This window comes from Fundulus heteroclitus, chromosome 21, assembly GCF_011125445.2.
Source record: "Fundulus heteroclitus isolate FHET01 chromosome 21, MU-UCD_Fhet_4.1, whole genome shotgun sequence".
Classification (NCBI taxonomy): domain Eukaryota; kingdom Metazoa; phylum Chordata; class Actinopteri; order Cyprinodontiformes; family Fundulidae; genus Fundulus; species Fundulus heteroclitus.
In genome coordinates, this window is record NC_046381.1 from 29,177,297 (window position 1) to 29,202,563 (window position 25,267).

The 25,267-nt window shown below is 40.5% G+C and overlaps 1 protein-coding gene across 18 annotated transcripts in view; it reads right to left on the reverse strand.

Annotated features, from left to right (window-relative positions):
* The window catches only part of svila (supervillin a), a 94,877-nt gene that overhangs the window by 54,196 nt on the left and 15,414 nt on the right, over window positions 1-25,267 (reverse strand). For 4 of the 18 annotated variants that reach the window (XM_036125509.1, XM_021320801.2, XM_021320799.2 and 1 more), the window contains exons 1-2: window positions 8,643-9,044; window positions 1,780-1,843 (exon numbers count right to left, since the gene is read on the reverse strand). In XM_036125509.1, coding sequence (XP_035981402.1) covers window positions 1,780-1,843; window positions 8,643-8,700 — 122 coding nt within the window. In that variant the 5' untranslated portion in view covers window positions 8,701-9,044. Of the gene's footprint in view, window positions 1-1,779; window positions 1,844-8,642; window positions 9,157-18,671; window positions 18,699-25,267 lie in introns of those variants that run through there. The other 14 variants (XM_021320797.2, XM_021320805.2, XM_021320800.2 and 11 more) reach the window with 9 other exon arrangements.

Sequence of the window (25,267 nt, forward strand, 5' to 3'; positions counted from 1 at the left end):
CCCTCATCTATGGTCACGAGCTTTGGTTCATTACCGAAAGAACGAGATCCCAGATACAAGCGGCTGAAATGAGTTTTCTCCGTAGTGTGTCTGGGCTCTCCCTTAGAGATAGGGTGAGGAGCTCAGTCATCCGGGGAGGACTCAGAGTAGAGCCCCTGCTCCTCCACGTCGAGAGGAGCCAGTTGAGGTGGCTCGGGCATCTGGTCAGGATGCCTCCTGGACGTCTCCCTGGTGAGGTGTTCCGGGCACGTCTTTTTATCTTCATTTTGCTTAGTAGTTTAGTTAAGTTTCACTAGCCTAATAGAGAGGATTTATTAATTGAAATATTGTGTTATTTCAGGTAAACAGTATTACATAGTGATGTTCTCTGGATGTTCATTTTATTTTTGTTATTAAATTCTTGAACTTGAAAAGAAGCTGTCACTCCTTTATTCTATGTTTTTGCAGGTTTTGCTGTTAAAAGATCGCTAGTGCTCGAATTCATCCTTTTCAATCATTGTCTTGATATCAGCTTAAGAGCTGATCATCACCAGACAATGCTTAACAGACAGAGGGTTTTTTATGAAACATTAAATAACTGTTAACAGTGTATAATTGCACAACAACTGGACACCCATATTTGAGGACAAGGTGAGCAACAATATCCCTCTGAATCAGCATTGAGGAAGAACCATTTGGATTCACTGACCAAACATGAAATTAACTTTTGTAAATTAATGTTTTATACATTTTTACAACCTTTCATCTAGAGCAGCATATGCACACATACCTGCCTGGAAAAAACAAGCAGGAGGACTACCCCAATGTCTCAAATTTTAAAATCACTTTGAAATCACGAGGAAACCCAACTAAAATCTAATCTGAGAGGGATTGATACACCCAAGCTATACCAGTTGACTTGGACCAGAAGAATTATGTTGCAGGGGCTCCACTACATGTACACCGTCAGTCTGGTTGTGACCTGCCACGCAACAGTCCAGTGTTGCCCATTTAGTGTTGGTGTTGCTGTATTTAGCAACTCTTCAGATCCCATAAGTGACTTTTTTTCAAACAGTGGCTGACAAGTCTATCAACTTTTTCTGTGTTAATGGTGATTTTATTGAAAGCACCGATCGTTCTGAGGCTAATGTGAGGCACACCACGGCTGTTGTTGCCTCGTCCTTAAAGCTCTGCATGGATTCAGAGCAAAGAAAGCAGAGAGGAGACCCACTCTAATGCTTTTCCAAATGAATCATGCTGCACAAATGTGCTGGTGATCCCGCCCTGGATTACAAAGCGGCAAAAGAAATATGATGGAACCTCCATAAGCTAAAGCTCTAGCTGGTATTAGCTTCATGCACGCGGCTGTGCTCCTCCTCTGAGCTGCGTCATGCATCGTACCTCACACCAGCAGGATTACCCAATTTTCTGGGGGAAACCCTGCACTGTGTGCCTCTTTTTTGTACAGTGTGTTTCATGTAGTGTGGATTCAGGCAATGTATTAAAATTCTTAAATCATCTCAAAGGACATTTGTAGTTTCCATATTTATATGTTCATATATAACCCATTTAATCACTGCTTTTAGTCACATTTTGTCTGAAAAAGTTTCTTATTTCTACATTCTGGGTAACGTATGAACAAATATGCAATTCAGATGATGCGATTTGCCAACCCCGTCCAAACAAAAAAAAAAGAAAAGAAAAACACCACCTTGGTTTTAAAAAAACCTCGAGGAAACCCTGTGCTGGTCCTTAATAAGGAGATTAAACAGAAATATGTACAGAACCTGCTTGTCTTACCTCAGCGCTCGCGTCTGTAGGACCCTGGGATTGCTGGCTTTCACGGGGCTCTCACTCCCAAGTCCTGTGAACAGATGAAATGAGTGAAACACTGAGCAACATCTCTGCATTCAGCAGTTCCAGTCTGAATAGCAGAACCTTTTAGCTGAAGGTCTTCATTGACATAAACATGCTGACTGGAAACCTTTAGGTGAACCATGAAGCCTGTGAGCAGCTCATTAGCAAACAAGCCACATTAACAAAACCCCCAATCATCTAAGAAAATCACAGTGATTAGAAATTTTAAAACCATATACGACCAGCAACAAACAAGTCTATAGCACATGTGATTCCTTTCACTCTGAGTGGCATTGCAATCACAAACCTCATGTATTTTGCTGGGATTCTATGTGTTATACCGCAATACAAACCACTGAATCAATCAATAAAAAAAACAATTCATACAAGGAAATGAGGCCTGGTTTTCACATTACAAATAAAAATCTAGAGGTTTTGTTTCCATTTGTATTTAACTCTCCTCTGTCGATATTTTGCATAACTACAGTGTGCCATAATAACAGCTCCAAGTCTTATGTTTCTACCAGCTTTGCACATCTACAGACTGAAATGTTTGCAAGTGAGCTCTGTCATATTGAACGGAGCATGTCTGAATATTAATTTAAATCTCGCCACATATTGTCAACTGAACCCAGGTTGGGACTTTGACTGGACCATTCTAACACATGCCTCTGCTTTGATCGCAACCCTTCTGTGGTAGCTCAGACTTTATGTCTAGGTTGGACTTGAAGTTCTGCCAGAATGTGGGCATTTTACGCAGCCTGTAACAGGTTTTCTAATCATCTACCAGCTCTCTTGTTCCCGTTAAACTAAAGCATGACGCTGCCACCACCATGTTTAGCCATGGGGATTGTTTAAAGCGATATGCAATGCTTTCCTCCCTACAGTGGTTTTACATGTAGGTCAAGATAGTTTGATGTCATTTGACCAGAACAACACGTCTTTCACGTTTTCCACGTCTCATTGTGCTAACCTGCAAACAAAAGGTGTTATACTAGGGGCAATTATGGCTCAGTGGGTAGATTAGCCATCTTGCAATTGGAAGGTTGTGGGTTCGAGCTCTGTCACATGTTGATCTGCCCTTGGGCAAGGCACTTAACCCCAAGTTGCCAACTGATCTGCGTGTCAGTGCAGTACACTGTTATTGTGAGTGTGATTATTAGAAGTGCTTTATGTGGTCTGCCATGTCTTGGTAGGTTAGCGGTTGTGCCATTGTCAGATGAGCGAAGCTTTGTGGCGTTTAAAGCAGGTTAGGTTCTAAAACATACCAAATTGACAACTGTATTGCTTTATAATGCTGTTGGTTCACAATTGTTCTCTATTAAACCTCTGAGGTCTTCACAAAAAATGCATTTCTATTTAGGTGACTTCTGAAGGCACATGGTTGAACTGGATTTCGTCTAGGGTCTAGGCATCAGATTGAAACAGTTACCAATGCTTAACTCTTCATAGGGTTTTTTATTAGAAGAGTAAAACTTTTAGAAAACGGTTTAATACCACTTCCTGATTATTCATTAATTTGTGTTGGTCTGTCACATTAAATGTTACTTTTAGTCCAAATAAAATTAACTGATATTTGTGGTTGTAAAGTGGACAAGTTCAAGAAGACTCTATAAATGCTAAGATCGCTATGACCATTTCACAGAAGACCCTGATTATAGTGACTCTCACACAATGAGTTGCCTTGCAGTGCTGCTAAAACGCTAAAGTCAAAGCACATTTTTGTTGATGACCTGGACATCTATAGCTCGGAGAAGCCAGACAGACATTTCAACCCCTCTTTGACAAGTTGTCACATTAGATATACAGAAACCTCCACCTGTCTACATAGAAACACAGAGCCACAAAAAGGGATATTAGTGTGTTCGTGTGCAACAAACAGCCTTTCTCAGGAAGATCCTTCTCGGAAACAACATTCTTTTCAAAATGTGTTCCACTGCCTCAATTATCTTTAACCGTAAATGTGAACTTTTGGCCCGAGTCGTGAAAATTCTCTACTAACATGTGGTCTTACTTGATTCACTTAAGAGTTCACCTCAGGGAATGCCTCAAGCACCCCCACCCCTCACCTCCCTCCAGCTCTGCTAAATTGCTCAACCCTAATCCCCCATCTCCTCTCCAGTGGCCACTCTTCTCGCCATCTCTCACTTCCGCTCCAGATCTGAGTTATTAACTATGTTCAGGTTGATGCTTTAAACTGTTCTTACTAAAGCAAAACAACATTTGAGAAGAGGGGTGAGTTGGGGAGGGGGGGGGGGTGTCAGGATGTGTTAGGGGTAGCTGAGTATTGTTTTAACAGGGGGGAATACTGCCTATGAAAACAAGGCTCATTCCTCGTGGATCCCGGCTGATAATCGTGGTTATCCGAGCTGACTTTTTTGTGTTGCTTTCTTTGTGGACCAGATTAGGTTAACAAAATTCCAAGGAATGTTTTAAATACTTGGATAAATCCGCCACACCCCTTCCTAACAGTGTGTAGTCATTTTTGCAGAAATCTGAAGCCAGTCTACTGAATCTTCTGTTACATGGTAAATGTTAAAGTAATCAACACGGGTTTTGAACATACACAGTTTTCACAAACATTTTAATAAATGTTACTTTTCAATATTGTTCACGACTTGTTTAAAGCTGTGAATAGTCATGTATCAATAGAGACCAGAAATAGGCTGTTGACTGGATGATATTCAGCTTCAACTGGCATTGACCAGTGATCACAAACTCAAAAACCTTTTTGTACTGATCAACAAACAGTGCTAAAGTGCTAGTGAGCTAAACTGACTATGACTATGTTGCTGAGTGAAGAACATCCACTAGTTTTCAGTTTCAGTCATAGATGTAAGAAGCTATTTAGAAAGGCAATTAAAAAATAAAGAACTAAAAAGAATAAAATTTTCTATGGCATGTAAAGAGATGTCTAAATAATTCAGCCTGCAAGAGAATGACAGAGCAACATCTAGCAGATAACAGTAAGGCTAATTGTATTACAGCAATGTTGCTGAGTGTTATCCTTTTGGGCTCTTGAATGTGAATGTGTGCTCCAGTTGACGCAACTACTGTAAGAGCCAGTAGGCTGTCCTGCAATGCCTCGCAGTAAAGAGACAGCTTGGTGTCTAGATCTACTGGCGTTACCTTCCACAGGTAAGACTGAACATATACTTATGAATGCATTTATTCAGTATAACATTTTATATATCTCTGTGGTAAACGCCTCGTTTACTCATTGCATAATATCGTAACTACATCGTCTCCGACGGTCCCTGCCTGCTTCGATGTGACTTCCTTATGTAGGTCTGGGAAAGTAAGGTGTGAAGTCCCATCTAGTGTCCACACGCAAATTACAGACTGCATTCAAAATGCGGGACAAAAAGTGTCCAAACGGGATATTTCAATTTGGCTCCAAACACGGGACGTCCTAGCTAAAAAGGGACAGTTGGTAACTCCTAGCTACAACACTCCTCTTATCTCAGCAATGACCTGATGCTGGACGTTTAAACTCTACTAAGGTGTCGAGTTCTCCCAGAAAAAAAAAAAACACACACACATGTGAACCACTTTATTGACAAGACAAACAGAAAAGCGTTGCTTGAAGGAACATTCCCTATGAGGAAGACTGACAAGAAAAAAAATGCTAAATGATACCAAATGCTACGATAAAGGCTACAAGCCAACGCCATAACAGTGATGTTTGAGAGCATTGTAAAAAGGTGAGTAAAGCTACCATATCGACAACATTTAACTAGCAAACCTCCTGGATGATATAAGCTAATGCTGGTTAAATATTAGTTTCAGGAACACAGCCCAGTGACGAAGCATTTCCACTGAATCTGCCTATGTGGGGAAGCCCTGGCACATGTGCAGTATGTTGCTATGCTTTAAAGAACATACCTCCTTCTAGTGGCATGTTAGAAAAACTACACCTTTTTTATTGTTTCTACTAGTTTCATGTGCACAGAGGTCGTAATTAAGATGTTGCCATTTAGATGTGTTAACTGAAACTGAAAAATAATGCTGTTGTAAATGTGTTGTGCACAGGGCATTAGATCAGTGACGTGGTTCACTATAGGTAACAGGTCAAAAAGGCAGCCACTTTGACATCTTTAAACAAGCTTTAGGACACACCCTCCTCTCCCCCAGACTGTCTCTGTGCTCACATAAAGGCTTCTAATCGTGGACCACCTGTTGTGGATTCCCCGCCAGTTAAGCAAAGAGCAGGCAGATCAACACGCAGCTCCCACCCAGAAAATATTACAGAGTGTGGTGGGAATGAGAAGTATTCACATGCTGGAACAGCATCAGCAATTTATCACACAGACCAGAAATGGCAGATGACAGAATTTATAAATTGTTACACGGTCTGACTAGTGTTAAACTTAACTTTTGTCACTCACATTGATTTGAGTCTTAATGCAGATGGAAGTGGGTCATCTAAGGGAACTAGAGCTAAGCCTCGCCTGCTACTCAGGGACTTGCCAGTCAATATAACTCCACATTAATCCTCCACACTAAAATCCTTAAATGCTGCTGTTAATTATCTTAATAAATAACATGGCTGTAAAAGTGAAGTCCAAAGACAAAGGAAACACTTCAAAAATTTTTTTTAAATTGTTTGACTTGAGGGGCAGATCTGTTGAGGTAGCTAAACACAGTTAAATGCACAGACAGCTGGAAAGCTACTGAGCATGTCTCAGCAGTCTGTTCATTAAACGTTGCCATTCTTGTTAGTCCACAGTGTAATGCTTTTAAAGAAAACCAGCCGGTGCAAAATGTTACAAAACCCCTTGCAGATGAATAAAAGTACTGGGTGCAAATGGATTTATCCGACAAGAAAATCTGATTTAGATAGTAAATGCTATGTATCTGTTTGGGTTTCCTAAATGTGAAGCTTTTAGGAAATTAGCAGAGTCAGACAATGCTGTATACGTGAGCTGTGTTAGTACCTCAAGATCATGACCGACAACACAGAAAAATACACTTGTTCATATTCTTTGATATTCATCTGGCTGAAACATGCTGGCTTTTCTTCTAGTAGGCGCATACATTTACTCTGATACATATACAATTTGTATTTAAAAGTTTATTACAGCACCTAATGATCACAAAGCTACTTAACTGAAAAAAAATAAATAAAATTGTTGTCCAAGCTCTACTTTCTCTAGGACTGCTGAGATATGGAAAATGCTGACAGGGAAATCTGCTGTAAAACTGAATATTGTGAAATGCTACAATATGTGGATGTGATCCAATGAATAGGGGGTTTTCTACGCAAAATAAAATGTTTAAGATAAAAGAACATTGATGAAAACAGACCAATCTCCTGAGCCGTCGTTCAGCTGAAGCTAAGGCAGTGTGGTGAAAACTTTTATTCTCCAAGAATCAGAGCTGAACTGGGACAAAATACCACAGGGAAATAAAGGCAGACAACAGCAAACATCTGAATTTCATTGGCCAGTCAGAACAACAAACATCCACTTAAGTGAACCACATTTTTTGGCGATTTATCTTACAAAACTAAACGTTTCAATGATTTAAATGATAGCTTTTCAAACAACTTTAGGCCAGCTTTTGAAGATTCTGTTCTACTCATAACTTGCATTGCCTTCAATGAATCTAATAGTCACCAAATTAATCACAATGATCTTTTTTATGGCTGAGCAGCCAGACCCAATTCCCCCTGGTAGCTTTCAATGGTCTTCCTAACACTGCCTTTATTATTCCTCATAAATTATTTGCATGAAACTTGAAATCAAAAAGTAAAACTGCATGCAGCTCACACAAAACATTAGGTTATAAACCAGTGAAAGCAGAAAATGTGAACTTTCTCATATGTGGAAAATGTGTACGTTTTAAATATGGCCACTGATATTCCAAGCTTCCAATTGTCATTATGCATTATAGGAGAGCTGGGAGAAAAAAATGTCAGATGACCCCCATTATTGTGATGTAATCTGTTACGACCATCACACAGCAGCCAATATCAAGTTATTATGTGGGACCAAAGAAGAGTTCTAACCACAGGTCACTTCCTGCAAATGGGAACTCGTGTCTCAATAAGAATACATGCATAAATATGGGTTTAAAAATAAATTTAAATGGTGGTAGTAAGGTATTAAGAGCTTTGTAATGAAGCGACAACACAGGGAGAACTTTTCTGTCCATTGAAACGAGTCTGCAGTTCTACAGAGCAAGGTTGGTCCCAAAACCTTCAATTAAGGTGAAATTGTCATCTTTCTAAGACCCAAATGTTTGGATTTTCTCACAAAACTGTGTTGAAGTCAAGTTCTCAATTAGAAAATGTGAACTCGCCCATGCCAGTGAATGCAGCTGTTGTGGCAGATAAATTATCAACAAGCTCTTAATAAAACAAAAGGTGCATAAAAGCTGCTGTCATAAGGTATCTGGTTACTGAAATATCTTGAAACCGATGAAAGCCATTTATAGAATGGGTCTCAGGATAATGATAAATCAGTAGTTAGTCCAATCCAAGTGGACAGCAGTTAAGAGTGTATGCATAACGCTGGTCCCAAATTTTTCTAGCCTGTATCTTTTCACTCTACTAAAATAAAAAAGCTCCCTGCAGCGCTCTGAGTCCGTTTCCACTGCTGCGTAGTGTCCTTGGACGTAGAGCTGCAGTGCAAGGGCAGCTGACTGGACAGAGGGAGAGTGAGCAGGAGTCTGCAGTTTGTTTCCTGCCAACTTCCACAAGCTCAGATTCCCAACACACAACCAGAGTAACCTGTCCCCAAGCTTTTAAAGCTCCAAATCTAAGCTAAGCTCTGAACTGCAGAGCCCCAAGTCACTGCTCTTACCTTGGCTGCAAAACTTCACATGAGTCAGGTAATTTGAGATCCAGGGATTCCGGTACATTTTGGCAACACAGTCAAAGCAAATAATGTAGTGAAAGAGAAGGAGCAACAAAAAAAGGAGAGAGGAGCAGAGAGGTGATGCAGCTACAAAAGTACGTTGTCAGTGCTTGGGACAGACGGTGAGAGAGAAAGAGGGGGGAGTCAGGTAGTGTTTGAGGGAGGCAGGGGAAAGAGGGTGGGGAGGGACGAGCAGAGAGAAAGAGGGACAGAGGTGGAGATAACGTCCCAGCCGCAGTCCCGGCTCAGGCAGCGCTGGTCCTGGTAGACAAACAGAGGAGCTCTGCCGCTTCTCAGACCACCTCCTCATTTCTTGTTCCTCCCACCGAGTAGCACCCACTACCACGACGAGCTGCGGGGCGGAAAGCTGCTCAGATGAGGGTAAGCTCATTAGGCAGGGCAAGAAAATTAGAATCCTTCTCTTCTACTGAAAGCAGGAAGCACCACTTTCATGCACGCTTAAGAACGAGCCTCACAGGAACAGATCGGAGGGGGGAGAAAAAAAAAGACTGAAAGACAGTTGGGAGCGTCTCTTGGGAGCGCTGCCTTCCTTTGGCTCGCACACACAAGCAGGATGCCAAAAATCCGGTGCAGAGTGTCGGAAAAGGGAGGAAAAGACAGCGCACAGGGTCTGCAGGAAGAGAGTGGAGATGAAGAAAGCACGGAGGCAGAAGCAAGGAGAAAGTCCAAATGACCCTCTCAGTCAAATGAGAAATTCCAGTCGTCTCTGAGCAGGGACCAAATGAAAAAAACAGCGTGCAGATGGGAGGAGGTGGTGGGAAGGGCAAAGAGCGGGTGAGGAAGAGACAGCAAAACAAAAAGTCAGGGAGAAAAACAGGTAACGTGCAAACTGTGATGAGAGGAACAGAACCCAAGCTCTGCTGCGTCTTAAGCTAATGATACAAAAATCCAAACCGTTTGAGTCTTTCCTGAAAAACTTGGTAGAAGGAGAAAGATGGGGGGGGGGGTGTTTACTATTGAAAACGTAGAGTTCTGTCCAACAAATTAATATTCCCTGGTATTTGGTCTACTCAGGCCACTTCCTGGACCAATGAACACATAAAAACAAACACCTTGCCTTTCAATCTTTATGTTGCTGACAAAATGATCACTGTTCATAGAGAGTGCTGGGGAGATGCAGGCACATAGCCTGGCAGATGCTGCTGGTGAAATAAAAGCAAGGTTTAGTTAATCTCAAGCTTTAACCACCACACAGGGAATAACAGAAAGCATACCGAGTGGATGGACAACTGCAACATGTCTGCTTCTCACTGCAGCGGCTAACAGAAGCGAAGGCTAACACAAAGACCAAAGTGAACAGACTCCACTTTATTCTGATAACACAGACAGATGTCCTTGGCTGAGTCAGGGTCCTGCCTTGCCTCAAAAGCCCGGACACACATCAGGCTTTGTAAACCTTTCAGCTGGCAGGTCTGATTCCTTCACACAGATGAGCTTGTGTGATACGTCACCCGCCTGCCAATTCCCACGGAGATGCAGATGGATGGCCAATATGAGACAACAATCAGCTTCTGATAGTTTGATCAGCAGTTTAGATGTGCAAGACAAGATTCTGAGCCATCTAGTGGAGAGAATGCAGATTGCTGCCTACTAAAAGTTAGCCCGTTAAAGCCATGGAGGCACTGATGCTCAACTATCATGAGTAGCATTTTTTTACGGAAATTTAGCTAATCATCATGGTTAACAAAACAAATTCAATAACATGTTTGTCATGTTCAAATTGCTGTACCACCTGCTGCTGTTTGAACCCCCCCCCCCGACATCACCACCCCAATTTAACTAATATCCCTAATATTCCTCTGTGAAATAGCATATCTTTTGTGAAGCAGATACAACCATCATTGCCGACTCCTTAGATGTAACAGGTCTTGTAAATAGTTATCAAGCATGCACTTGATGGCAACATTTTTCAAACTTGCCAAGAAAGCAAGCAAAGAAAACAAAAAAATAACTAGTTTGGCCAACGTTGCGACTTATAGTCAGGTGTGACTTGAATATCAATTTTAAAATGGTAAATCATACTGACCAACATGAACCAAGTCGTAAACATCACCGTCTATAGCTGCAAGTGGTCTCTTTAGGCTTGTGAAAACTATATGCTGCTCCTGTAGCACTTAAAAATTAATTGAAACTTATAAACAACAAAGACTGAACACATGTACATAAGTTGTTTCACTGTTTCAGTGTGCATTGACGCATCAGAGCATTGCGTGGTGCAGCTCGACACGCCCAGACCAAGATACAACCCTGCAATTGGGCTGTCTGTGAAGCTAATAACAGCTAGCACTAGCTACAGGTTTATTGTCTGGGTGGTTTACAACTTTGTTGATACGCGTGAGCTTTAGCTTGCTCTGAAACATCCTTGTTGTACTGTTAGCTTAGCACATAGCACCGCTACACTCAAGGTCTAATTTCGATGTAATTTTGACAACTTTCATCTTAAGGAGAAATTACACTGAAATGCTGAGAACTGCAATTTGCCAGGACATTACACAGCGTGAAACAGTGTTACTCAGACTAGTACTTTGCTACATCCTAATATACCAAGCACCTGGTTGTCTGACTGATGCATAGTGTTTGTCTCCATGACTCTTATGCTTCAGAGATGACATCATTCCTAGAAATCAGTCACTTCCCACACCATTATGGGTAATAGGGAGGCTGCCAACAGCAAGACATGGCAAGACAGGTTGCTGGTGCAACACTGTGGTTGTTCTCCAAAGAACAACAGAAGATGCAAGCTTAGAAAACCACCACATATGCACACTAAAACAGTATATTCTAACCTTTTATCTGATTTTAAGTTCTTTACTCACAACACTGGTTGATACGTGTCCAGTAAAATGCATAGGGAATGTCACCACCAGTAGAGCTTCATATTACTTTACCACATTCAAGAAAACAGTGAAAAAGCAGGGTCAAAACTTGTTTTTGCTAAATTTTACACTACTAACAGTTTATATATTATGTACAAGTTGTTTATTGATCTATGTCAATAGTTGTATTCAGTCTTTTAAACCAGTTACACATAACACCAACTCAGAGTCCAGAGAAGTGATTTCCATTAGGATGGCATGCCTCATGGATTTAGGTTTGTTGCTGTGAATGCTAGCATGCCAGTAATAAACAAGACAAGATGGAATAGAAGCAGTATGACCAATACTGGGTTGACGACACGTTTATCGAGAGGGGGAGCTAAAGCTAATTATGCACATCCACTTGGGTTCAGTGGTAGATGGGTACCTCAGGTTCTTAAGTCATGATCATGTTAGAATTAAAGATGAAGGCTAAAACTAAGGTACAGGTTAAACCTGCACTGAAACGCTGTATACCATATCACTTGAAACTGCTCCACACACTACACTTTTTGTTCTTCCTCGCCTACATCCACAGAGCTAGAACAAAGCTTAAACAGCTAGATGTATTACCAAAGATATAGCAAAAATGTGCTTGTGCTTCAAGAATGACTGTTGAAGTTGTACACCAGCTAAGCTCAACCCTTAAGATACAAGAGTCAAGCCTAAAGCTGGAGGCTTAAGACCTGTTACTCAACTGACCTGCTCCTACTTAGCTCTCAAACACTTCTTATTCTGCTGACTTTCATCACAGACTCAAGTCTTTGAAAGTTTACAGAAGCACTCCAAAGACATAAAAAAAGAAGAAAAAAAAAACTTTTACATTGAGAAAGCACTAATCCTTTGATGACATTTTCCAGACATAACGACAGACAAGAGGCTTTTAGACTGTTGTATGGCCTTGAAGTGAAGTGCTTGATGAGCTCCAGTGAAGTGTGCGTTGATACTAAGAACAGGGCTTAAATTTGGTCCCTGGCCTCAGCTACTGTAATGCACTCTCCTTTCTACGGATTAGCAAACAGTGAGGTCATGACTGTCAGTTGTCTGTACACTAACAATAATGATTGATAGGCGCCCATGTGTGCCAGCACCATCTGTTCCTTAATGATGATGTGACCCAAGAGGAATGCTATGCACCTGAAGTTCTAGAACACTCATTTATCTGATTCACGCAGAGCCTGTGGAAACCATCTATACCATGGTCTGCGCACACCTCAGCTATTAAATGAGCACATGTGGGCCTTAGCGTGATAAACACAGCACATATGCTTAGAGGAGAAAGTCACCAGAATCCTTCCATAGATTTGCACTGAACTTAATATAGCTGCAGTGATCAGTATCTGGCCAGAAGCTTTTATTTCCATACCCTTGGAACATTCTGAACAACATGCTCTGAAGGCTTCTCCTACATCCAAATAATTTCTACCAACGGATCAGGTACCTGTGCATGCTTTATTCGTTTTTATTGGGTTCATTTATGACCTTTGCTTCCCCCCCCACCTGCTGTATGTCAACTCTAAACATAAACTTAGAGCTGGAAAGCTGAACTGCTTGAGCTGCTTAAGTCAAGACAAGTCCAGCCAGAGCTCCAGCAGAATTGAATCATTTCCAAAAGGCCATCCAAAAAAACCTTCAGAGATGTTTTAAACACTAAAATAAGACATTTTTGGCACTTGCTGAAGTTTTAGTTTGATAATGTGGAAGAAACAAGACATGACTTTTTATGATTCACCAAATCAGGAGTCGTTACAAAACAGGAGTAGTTACAAAAACAGGAATGCTTTAGCTGCTTACAGATGGCATGCAAGATCCAGTTACAGTTGGTCAAATACATTTGATTTAAATGTTATCCCTTTATTCTTTAGAAAATGTTATCACAATTTGCAAACTTTTAATCAGGATTAGAAGTATTTACACAATTCTTTTGAGGTCCTAAATGTTCTAGTCAGTCAGGGTAAGGTCTGGACTTTGACTACGCCATTTAAACATCTCTATACCTTTTGTTATCCATCATTCTGTTGAAGACTTGCTGCTGCTTTTGGGATCACTGTCCTTTCTGACCCGGTTTGGCTCAGGATTTAGCTTTCAGAAAGTTGATCTCATATTTGACTCTAAAAAGTTTTGGTATAAAGAGGATTTCATGATCAACTCACTGACTGAAAGGTGCCCTACTCAAAGCCCATGTTAACATGAAACAAGACCAAATTAGCAGTCCACACCAGGTTTGGTGTTGGTATGCTGCGTTTGTGCTGAAAAGCTGTTTGGTTCTCGGTAAAAATGGCAACGTTGGTTATGACCAAACAACTTTACTTTAACTGCATTTGTATGTTTAGATCAGAGGTCTCCAGCTCCGGTCCTTGAGTGCGTTTAGGTGAGTCTCTGGTCCAGTATACCTAAATTAAAATGGCTGAATGGGCTCTTTAGCATGAACTCAAGTTCTAATGACCCAGTTATTAGATTTAAATGCGTTAAGCAAGGACACATAAAAAACCTGCAAGAGAGACAGCCCTCAAGGACTAGAGTGCAAGCCACCTCATTTAAATTAAATTTGATACCCAAGTCATGACTGCTTGAAATGTTTAGAAAGAAAGAAGGAGCTGGTACTGACATGGACTTTAATATTTAACTCACTCAGGCCGGTGGAGTTGAAAATGTAGTTTTATAATTCAGGGTTTTATAATTTCTCTGAGAAGTGCATGGTCTGATCATAGGATGAAGCTGCTTGGACAATTGGTGCTGAATTCTACCAGAGAATAATTTCACTATACTGTTGTGCCATCGAGCCATGGATACAAAAATCAGATTGAATTGGGAACAACATGTAACCCGAGGAGAAATCAAAATGGGTTGTAAGCAAAGGAATTTCACACATCGACGCAGAGACAGCCTCTCTCAACAGGGGGCCTGCTATGAAGCCAGATTTCACCTCACTCTCTTCACTCATTCATTCTTGCCGGGGACTGTCAAGAAGAGGGTCTGCGCTGGATAACAGCCAGCCATGTGGGCCACGTGGGGCTCAAGGGCACACAACAAAGGACGAGAAACTCGCCCTCATTTCCCCTCGCTTCAATTTAGCAACAAAGGGGGGGATGAATTCTCATTGTCCTGACTGGCATCAGAGGACCCGACGGCTGTATCAAAGTTAAGTCTGCAGTCTCACTTCTGTGCAACGCTGAGGTGAAAGAATGCCAAAACAGCTTTGTTTATTTTTGTCAGCTGTTGCAGGGAAGCTGATGCGAGACGGGGCAGAGCTATCTCCTTTCCTCACCAGACAAGCTAAGAGCAAAAGCCGAGCTGAACTCTCCCGCTGCAATCGGGTCAGAAATCGCATGCAGGACCCCGGACCGGCTTGCTCCAACCGCAACGTCTCGGCTAGCCGCAGAGTCTCATGCCCGCTATTGAAACAACCAACGTTTTCCTGGAGCACTGCTTTCCCTTGGATGCCCAAAGTGAACTGAACTGACACAGAGGCACCAACAGGTTTGGCAGAGAAATAAACAGGGAAAGTTAAATGGGTTATTTAGAAGGTTACTTAATGCATTTTGACAATGTTTTTGGAACACGTGGAGCTTACACGGTAGCTCCCGTTAGCATTGTTCTAACCAGGTAATTGCTGATGTAATCCAAGTGTGTTTTATGGTTATAACAAATGTCATCTCCACAAGGGTTTTATACACTGATGGGATATTGATGTTTGTGTTTATCCGGTCTGCTCATTATGACTAGAAAAAAAGCGATAGATTTTTAAATTAGAGCCGAATGTCCGCTAGCCTAAATCCTATTAGCTTCCGGTAACTTCTGCTCTCCCTGATCCGCGACTACAGTTCATTTCAAACAGTTTGTTTCATTTGCGCCACCATCATTTGATAGGGCTATGAGTGTTATTACTGCTTTAATATGGAATATTAATGTCGTTTTAGAGGTGTTTTGTATAACTTTAGAAGTAACCGATTTTAGCGACTGATCGCTACAGTGACCCCTAGCCTCCTGGAGGTATAATCGCATTAACAAAATCTAAAGTTTACAGATCCTTACTGAGAAAATAATTTTTATTGTATCAAATGTTTTGTTTAACTCGGGATATGCATTGTGAATGGGTCGAAACTCATACCAAATGTTCTAAATTAGTTAAACTAATTTAAGCTCATTCCATCTTCTTTAAGATGAACTTTGGCTCTTTAACTCAGATCTGCAGTGGACCAGGATTCACTGAATTATTCTGATAATGACCCACTTTTATTTTGTCTTTTGTTTCTTGTGTGTGTACATAGTTCCTTAGCTTCTTTTTATCTTAATTTTGCTTAGTAGTTTCAGTTAAGTTTCACTAGCCTGGTAGAGAGGATTTGCTGAGTGAAATAGTGTTAATTCAGATAAACAGCATTCTTTAGTGATGTAATCTGGACGTTCATTTTATTTCTGTTAATAAGTTCTTGAACTTGAAGAGAAGTTGTCACCCTAACCCTAACCCTCATCAAGACAATAGTTGAAAGGGATGATTGGAGCACTGCCGATCTTTTAACAGCAAACTCTGCACACACATAGAATAAATATCAGCACCCGGGCTGATATCCACCAGACAATACCCAACAGTGTTATTTATTAAACATTAAATAACTTTAAAACAGTGTGTAAATGCACAACTATAGTGTGATCTTGATTATTTGAAAATGACAACTCTCCAGATTGATGGGCTGCGACAGATGCTTCTCAGGTTATTGCTGATGTCTTTGCCATACACTTGTATGTATGCACCAGGCCAGCTAAACACAAAACTCCTGCTTTTATAGGAGCTAATCTAACTTATCAAGTGCATTGATCAGCAGCATCTAGAAGAAGCAAGGGTACCTAGTTTTCCCATTCAGGGAAACTTTTCCCAAGGCTGCAAAATATCAGTTTTCTACCCTTTTCCTTTTTAGTGAAAAACAGACCAATTAACAGTTTAAAGTCTGGTTTAAGATGTTTACTGTGCCATAAATGATCCATGCCACAATTCCCAAATGGTGTGTCAACCTGCAAGCTTTAGTTATTTTTTTTACTAAACTGATTACAGGACTTTGCTTGTTTAAAATCCTTATAACGATAAACTGTAAACCTGACGTACAAGTAATTTAACAAAATGCTAAACATACATTCTATATAATATTGATGTTCGGTGTGTTTTAAACTATGGCAGCTTATGTGAGAACAACCAGACTAAAAAAAGCTTTTCAAAGACAGGCTGAGGCCTGTTCAGTCATGTTGTCTGGGTTTGGTGGCCTGAGGTAAAACGGCAACCTGTTGTGCCGTTTAATACTAGATATTCCCACCCGTTTCATAAACTAACGGAGACAAAACTCAGCTTAATGATTATCCTCTGATAACAGAGATACTATTTATTTGTTACATAAACCTCCAGCTTTATTAGTTCTGGATCACAGCCAATCAAATCTGAGTCTGACACAGTGATCACAGACAGCTGAGAAAACTGACAGTGACGCAGCCAGCCGCTGAAGGTGTGTAACAGAGTGGAGTCATCCAACATCTCTGCTGTGCTTCACCTCGTCCCACAGAGCCGGAAATCAGATCAGAGCTCAGCCAATTAAGCCACTGGGAACTGGGGCTCCAGTATATTTAGAGCAGATGGTAAAAATAAACCCGGCACTCAGAGCTTTGTGATTAAATGACGTTTACAGGCGTGTGTGACAATGGCTGCCAAAAAGAAAGTTAAATCAAGTATCAAATGTCACCAAATGCCTTTACATTGAAAGCAACTATTATAGAACTAAATATTATTTTAACAGTAACAAAAATGGAAAATTAAATAATTCAGTAACTAGAGTCTGGTATATTTATTTCCATTTCCTTTTCGAGTTATGTAAGCAGATATGTACCTCAAAGAAATAAACCTTGCCAACTTTGACGTACTTTGACATGGTCCTTTTCTGAATTCTGCACACTTTTGATTCCCAAACTAAAAATCTCTTAAACTGCAACCTCCTGCAGATTTGCTGGTTGCCCTATATTGGCCAAAATAGACGTCTGTAAAAATATGGTTTCATCAATAGTTGACAGTGGGGCTACACAATACATGGACACTACCCAACATGGGTAAACTGTAATAAAACCTCAAACTACAAGAAAACAAGCAATCAGCAAATTAATATGTTAGAAGATTTAGCTTAATAATGCTCTCCTGAAACACTTAATGACTATTCTGTAATTTTGTAACTAAAATGATGATCAGGCAGTTATGCAACAGCAACACTAGAACTCATACATTTAGAACTTGAATTAGAAGCAAATGTATAAGGAGTTCGGCATTTAGATGGATATTTCAGATGTTTAAGTGAGGTTCAGAGAAGTTAGCGATAATGGATCCATTACCTGTAGTAGGATTCTTCTTTTCCACAAACCACTGTGATACATCTGTCTCAGAGCTAAAGAGGGTCATTGGCTAATCATACAGACCTTCATTTTTAGCAGTTTACAACTTGAAGCAATCACATAAGCGATAAGACAAAATCTGCAGGTATTTACTGTCTAAATTTCCACAAGAAACTATTGAGTTTATCCCTTTTTCTCAGTTGTACAAAGCATTAAAGTTTGTTGGAACTACCAGTTATCTATCATATATCAAAACAGAAGCAAACTATCTCTTTAAAGAATGAAACAAGCTTAAAGGGTTGTTTTAAAGTCGAGTTTTAAGAGTCATAAAGTGCACAGCTTATATTAATGGAAAAACTTGGGCAAAAATATTTGCGGTGTGCTGCCCTGTTAGGCAGCGTTCTATTTCTGTCGGCCTTTCCTGACAGAGTGAGAGCAGGTGCAGCACAATGAACAGCTGGACTCTCCACCGCCAGTCCATCACACTTGGTGGACATCGGCACACCTCAAAATCCAAATCTCGACTTCTGCTCTTCAAATATTTCAATGCGATGAGCAGCAAAAAGTGGCTCTCAAAATGATTTTACTGGAATTTTTATTGAAACATGATTACAGGGCACGTGTTTGATCTGTAGGTGAAAAACTCCAAAGGCTTATAAGGAAATATAAAGACAAAGTCAAGTCTCAAAACTACCAAAAGATATAGAAGAAGCAACGAGTCGTAAAATCCACATACCTTGATAAAATGCCTGGCCCAAGTAACTGTGGTGGACAAAGCTTTTCCAGGTTAGTTTCGTCTTCTACTGAAAGGTCAGAGCTTGCTAGAAAGGCACTTCTGGGACAGAAAGATAGACCAACGTATCCAAGGGTCCCGTCAACCCCTACCCACCAGTGTTGTGACGAGATCTGAGGCCAGCATGAGCTCGTGGGGTGGGTGGTAGGGGCAGGTGATAAATTTAGAGCGGTGCTTTCCCACTCCATCAGCGCCAGGCGAGATCAATCAAGTCAAGAGAGTCACAGACGTGAGGTCAAAGAAGGAAACGGTCGGCTTTACCAGCTTCAGCTGATTGAGGGGCCATACTAGTCATCATACAATTTCAATATAACATTCATTTATAACCCAGCTTTAAGACATGAATGGACTCTAAAATACAAGTTTATTGAGCCGGGTCAGGGTTTAGAAAAAGAGAGCTTGTGGAAAAAAGCTGCATCCAAAGTTTCCTGAAGGAGCTTTGTCTTTCTATGGACCCTTGAAGGCTCTAATATAAACTGAATACTAATGAGGTTTTAAGTCAAAGGGGAATTTATTTAACATTAAACAACAATGTAAACTAGACAGCCTAAAGGCTGTTCATAGATTTCTAGTTCACATTTTGAAACGCTGAATAATCTTTAAAGTGGGGGTGGGCAATATGGCAAAAGTATAATACATTTTTTTATAGGATTTGTCTAGATTTCTATACTTCAAAGAGTTTGCTCTTACAGAAAAACTGAGCACTTTGACTAAAGCAGATTTTTTAAATGATAATCAGTTTTGGTGATTTTGAAAACTCCCTTTGTGCCATTATAAAAGACCCAAATACATCTTCATCTGACAGTTTTCTCTGGAAATATTTCTGCTTCATTTTCTCTGCCAGATTTTTATAGCCCAACATGACATCAACTGTCATTGCAGTGTTTAATGGGCAGTTTAAAAAACTAATATTAAGGGAACCAAACACATTTTCATTATAGTTAGGGATGTACTGATATAAAAACATTGGGACTGATATTATTGTTATGGCTGATAACTGATTTTTAACATCAAAAACAACATCACCACCGGCATTGATCGTCTGCTTCAGTTAAACACCCCACAATCGTGCACTGCATCGCTGTCACATGACCAAACTAACACCACATGGCCTAAGGGCCACCTTTGAATTTGGCAATCTTTAGAAAATTGGACTTGTCCAACTAGAACTGGAATATGCCTTGTGTTATAAAGATTATTTAAAAACATAAAGGATTATACTGCCTGGCTGGAAAACACAAAAAGCATGACCAACAAACTATCAGGCATAACATATTCATCATAATGTGCCAGGGTTCGTCAGCTCTGATTCAGAACAATGGAGAGATGCAGGAGGAAGGAAGAGGGTCAAACAGACAAACACCCAAAGATAAGAAAGAGCCAGTTTCAGCTGACAGCCAAAGAAAGGGACCTGAACTGGGTTAGGAGGTAAATAAAAGGATGAGGCAAGAAAAAACTGCTTTGCCAGAGGTCATTTTATGCGTTTTAGGCTTTTGGGTAGCAGAACTAGAGTATCAGTCTCGAACACCCAACTTCCTTCATAGCCAACAGCACCACCCAGTGTTGACAACAAGGAACCACAATGTGAATGACGCCACAGTTTGGGCTTTTCATTCTTCATTTCTTAACAAAATTCCTCCAAGTGCAACAGAGCGTGAGCAGTTATTGCTCAGTGAAAAGGTCAACTAGAACACAGGTCCATGCTTTTCAGCTCATGCATACAGAAGCTGCAGCAGCAGCAGCAGCAGCAGGCACGGGGCCAGGCACTGAAAGCAGCAGGGTTCAGTCACTCCAGAGCTAATTAGTGCTGGAGAAAACTTTAGCTCTCCCAAAGCAAACAAAGCACTGACTAACAACATGATTCTAATTCAGCTAGCTTAAAAGAGTTGAATACTGATTGCTAACATGCCTGGAGCACTCCACACGGTCAGCATAAAGAACACTGTGAGCATAAGACCTTGACTCCTGTTTTTCCATAAACAGTTACAGAAAGACCACAACAATGTTCCCAGATGTAGGAAAACTGGAAATGTGTGTACCACTACAGGGTTCTTTGATGACTCTCAGCCATGCAGGCAAACTCCTACTCAGCAGCTTCTGCTTCAAAGGCCATCCTCTGTAAAACATGTGGAGCGCTCACATGAAGGACATGAAAGTCTGCTGAGCCAGAGGAGCGCCATCAGAAACCAGACTGAAAACATCCAACATTTACAGATTTTTCCCATCCAAGAAAAAAATAAATTAATCTAGTCGTCTAAATAGAGTAAACAAGACTGACTTCTCCATCGATGTCCTGTATTTTTAATTTGTTTTTTGTAACAATGTTGCATTTATATTTCAGTAAAATCTATCTGAAACGCAGAACTACAAACAGATCTATTCTGTAACCTGAAGCTTTAGGGGAGCAATAATGTCTCAAGCTCTGCATAACAAAAACTGGACTGATATGATGAAATCTGGTCTGAGACTAGTATTTCTTAAAACCAGGGACGTGCCGCTCAATTTCAAATCTCAGATTAGAGTTCCAACGGAGGCATTTCTTAAAGTTTGGTAAAAGGACTCCTGATTAAACTCAACTCTCCAAAGCTGTTGTTGATCTACTGCTTGTGACTTTAAGTCAGCCACAGCACCAACTGTCCTATTCTCCATGCTCCTGGTAACCAACTTTGGCTGTACCTGGAAAAAAAGGTTCTGGGGCTAAACTCTGCAACCATTTTTAAAATGATTTGAGAAAACAAGGTTGAAATTAATTCGCAAACCTAAATAATTGTTTTTAAGATCAGAAAACGATGGTACACAAGTCTTATACAGTGGGAAATATGAGAAAAATCATATCCAGCTCATAAATCTGGGGAGCCTGAGTATGTGTACAATCTCTTACCAATTCAAAAACAATCAAGATTAGTTTACACTCCTATTTTTTTATTCAAATATTTATCAAGCTAAAGTTTTAGGTCCAGAACTACACATGGAAACTTCTATTTAACAAATCCAAGCAATAACGAACAGCCATATAATAATGCTGTGTGCAGAATTATTAACTAAAATCTAGAAAACCTGAGTCCTAGCACTTCAGCTAATTAATCCAAGGGAAAATAGTTAACAGGATCAGAATGTAATAGATGTTCCAATATTTTTACTACATGCAGACATGTACATCAAACTACATATAGTAGTTTAAGGAGTTTATAAAATAAATGTTATAGCAGTTTAAGTTTTGATGCGTTTAATGAATAGACAAAGCAGTATTTTCAGTATTTCCCCTTTAGATCATTGATCCGTGCCACTCAAAGGAAAACTGGCCAGTTGGTTGGTGCATTTCTGGTATCAGGGAGATACCAGAAATGCAGCTTGTGGCCTTAAGGTTATCCAACACAGCTTTGTTCTTCAAAAAAGGCAATGATAAGTATCCAGAGCGACCTGATTGATCAAGGCTTCTGTTTCTAGTGTAACATTCCTCAATCTCCTTTTTGTCATTCTGATAGAAAACATTAAAAGGGCACAGACCCAGACCCAGCACGACCAACCTACAGGACTCAAGACATCAGACTGACCTCCTCAAACCACAAATAAACAGCGGGCAAGTAGATAAGAGTTTCATAGAGTGCAGATAAGTAGGTTGGTGGTGAAACAAGGTTAACAGTAGCATAAGGAGAATCTAGATGATGCATAATTGGGTAAATATGGAATAAAATTCAGAAAAAGAATCAGAAAATTCTCAGAAATGGGATATTCCCAAAAAGAAAGTCACATTCATATCCCAGACTTATCTTGACAGCAGCCATCAAAGACACCTCCAGCCCTCCATCTCCATCCAGTTTATCAGCCCTGCTGGTCTCACCTCCAGCCTTCGATACTGCTCTGACCCACGTCTGCTCAACAGCAGCAAAATAACCGTTACACTAAGCAGACCCCAACTCCCACTACACTAGAGCCTGCTGCCAAGACTACAGGCAAAAAAACAACAGAAACTGCCATTCCAACTGCATTACTGAGTGAAAGGATTTTTTAAAAAGAACCAGAAGCTGACTAAGACCTAAAGATACTAAATGATTAGGCAAAGGATAAAAACATGTAGAACCGACTGTACCTTTCATTGTGCTCTTGCTGCCTGTTCCTTTTTTTGGTAGAATTGATTTATCATGAAATACATTCATTCAGCTAAAAAGGGAAAAGAAATGATGGAGAAGACCGTAGTGAATGAAGAAGAGGACACAAAGCCCAACGGAATAAAGGCTGGACAGACTTGGAGTCACGTGATCAGAATGGAGACAGGCGGCTCGCCAGTGACCACAACCCACAAAGCCAAGGGCTGGGTTTGGTGGTGGCACTCGTGTTGTCCCAGTAAGAAAGTAACGGGGGGAAACTGTTAGAAATCCCAGCACAGTGATCTACACCTGGTGTGTTTCTAACGCCGATGGACAATACAGCCACAAACAACAGTTTTCAGCACCAGAAAAGATAGAAAATTTAAAAAGGGGAAAAAATGGAGAGAATTCCTTTGTATTTATTCCATTAAAGCTGATGACTCAAACAGAAGGGCAAAAATAAATAAATCTGAAAAAGTAAAAGCTCAGAGACAGAACTACTGTGACTAACAGAGTCTGGTTCCACAAGGGGATAAATGGTGTGTCGTCTCCTCCCTCTGAAACTATGTGGGGTACAAATAAAATGCACTTGGTGGGATGTTTTCACACTGTAAAAGAGTCAGGAATAACGCTAATACAAAGCTTGTGCGTGTTCCCTACCATCTAGAGAGCTGTTGCCTTGACAACCCACATCATGAAAGTCTTCTAAAGACTTACTGTCCCACGTGTTGCAAACAAGCACCTTATAGGACTCACTGCAGTTTCATTTCCATTGTGGAGTTGGAGAGGCCATTGTATACCTGCTTCAACACACTCAGAGTCACCTAGACAAAGCAAACTGCTCATGAGAATCATGTTCTTTGATTTCTCCAGTGCATTTAGCCCAATTCAGCCTGATTTACCCTACAGAAGAAACAGGAGGAGCAACCCCTCAATCATTTGGATCAGGGGCTACCAGACAGACCAAACTTTAAAATGAAATTACACTTTCAAATAATTTTTATTTATACAGCAGAAATTCACAAACCCATGCCAGGGTTTAGGGTACTTTACAATGTCAATCCATCAAATCATTAGAGTAGGTTGGTTAAAAGTTTTCCCATCTAAGGAAACCCAGCAGATTGGATCAAGTCATTGACTTGTAACTACGAGGTTATGTCTCTGATCAGGTGGCCAGCTGCACAGAAGATGTTGTGTATCTTCTATAAGTCTAGTTTTGAGGCTTCCATCTGTTCTGCCATCGTCTGGGATAAGGGCTTCAGAGGCAGGGACTTAAAGCTACAGTTGGTAATCCTGTTCAGAAACACTTGTTATACTGGACGAGATGATCCTTCCATCTTTACGAGTCAACAGGGCTTGGTATTGATTGAAATTTCAAGAAACGATTCATCTTCAACTCAAGATTTAAAATGGATTCTTTTTGATCTGATCCTAAGTTGGATGGCTGGTATTAAAATGTTTTTTTCTTAGCTGTTATATGAATTACATGACTGTGGTTATGGAACATATTGATACTAGTATTATATTAACATTCAACAGCAAATGAATAAAGTAACGGTAGTTAATGGCAGCTGTAAGGACCAAACCCTCTCCCTGAATGTTGAAACAATTGCTTTCACAAACATGCTGTGGGGCGGAATACCCAAACAGATCCAGGGTAGAAAACAGAGAAAACCAGAGATATATACAGCTGCTATTTGGATACTAACCTTAAAAACTACATTAAAAATTCACATCCTGGAGTGGAGTGTGAGCCAGAAATAAAAATAGATCTTTGGTTATATGAATCAATCGTTAGGAATTATAAGAATTGATTCAGAATTGGACAATTTTTTTAAATAAATATGCTCTAGCAGTCAAACATTATGTATTCAGAAAAAGTAGGCTAAAAATTTGATCTCTGTGAGAGATCTCTTTGAGAGCTCCAGGAGCCCCAGGACTGTAAAAACTCTGACCAATCCTGTCATTCGGACTGAAGTGAAGAGATTGGTCAGAGATTTGGTCCCTGAGGAGCAGAAGAGCAGGTAAGACAGTCTTGTACAGGCGCAATTATTCAAAAAAGGGACTTGGGCGTTTCTTACTTGCATTTCTAGAAGAAAGAAAAAAGTAAGTAAATAAATAAATCACTGACTACCTTTAAAATGAGAACTATGATGAAAAGCCCCGAGTTTTTGTAACCCCACCCAGACACATTTTGAAAACCACCACCAAAGTGGGCGAGAAACAATAAAGTGTAGGGATCAGTGGGGGAGGTGAAGTGGGACTCATGGCTGCGGTCAGGACAAGGGAAAGTGACATGTTGAAACATTGAGAGACCAGGGTGACATCTGTTTTTTTTTTTTTGTTTTTTTTATAAAAAAAGGTGGAGGTTCCAACTCCCGCCCCCCTCATTACCAGAGGTTGAAGGAGGCTTTGTGGAGCCCAGGGGGCAGAGCGATATCAGTTCAATCA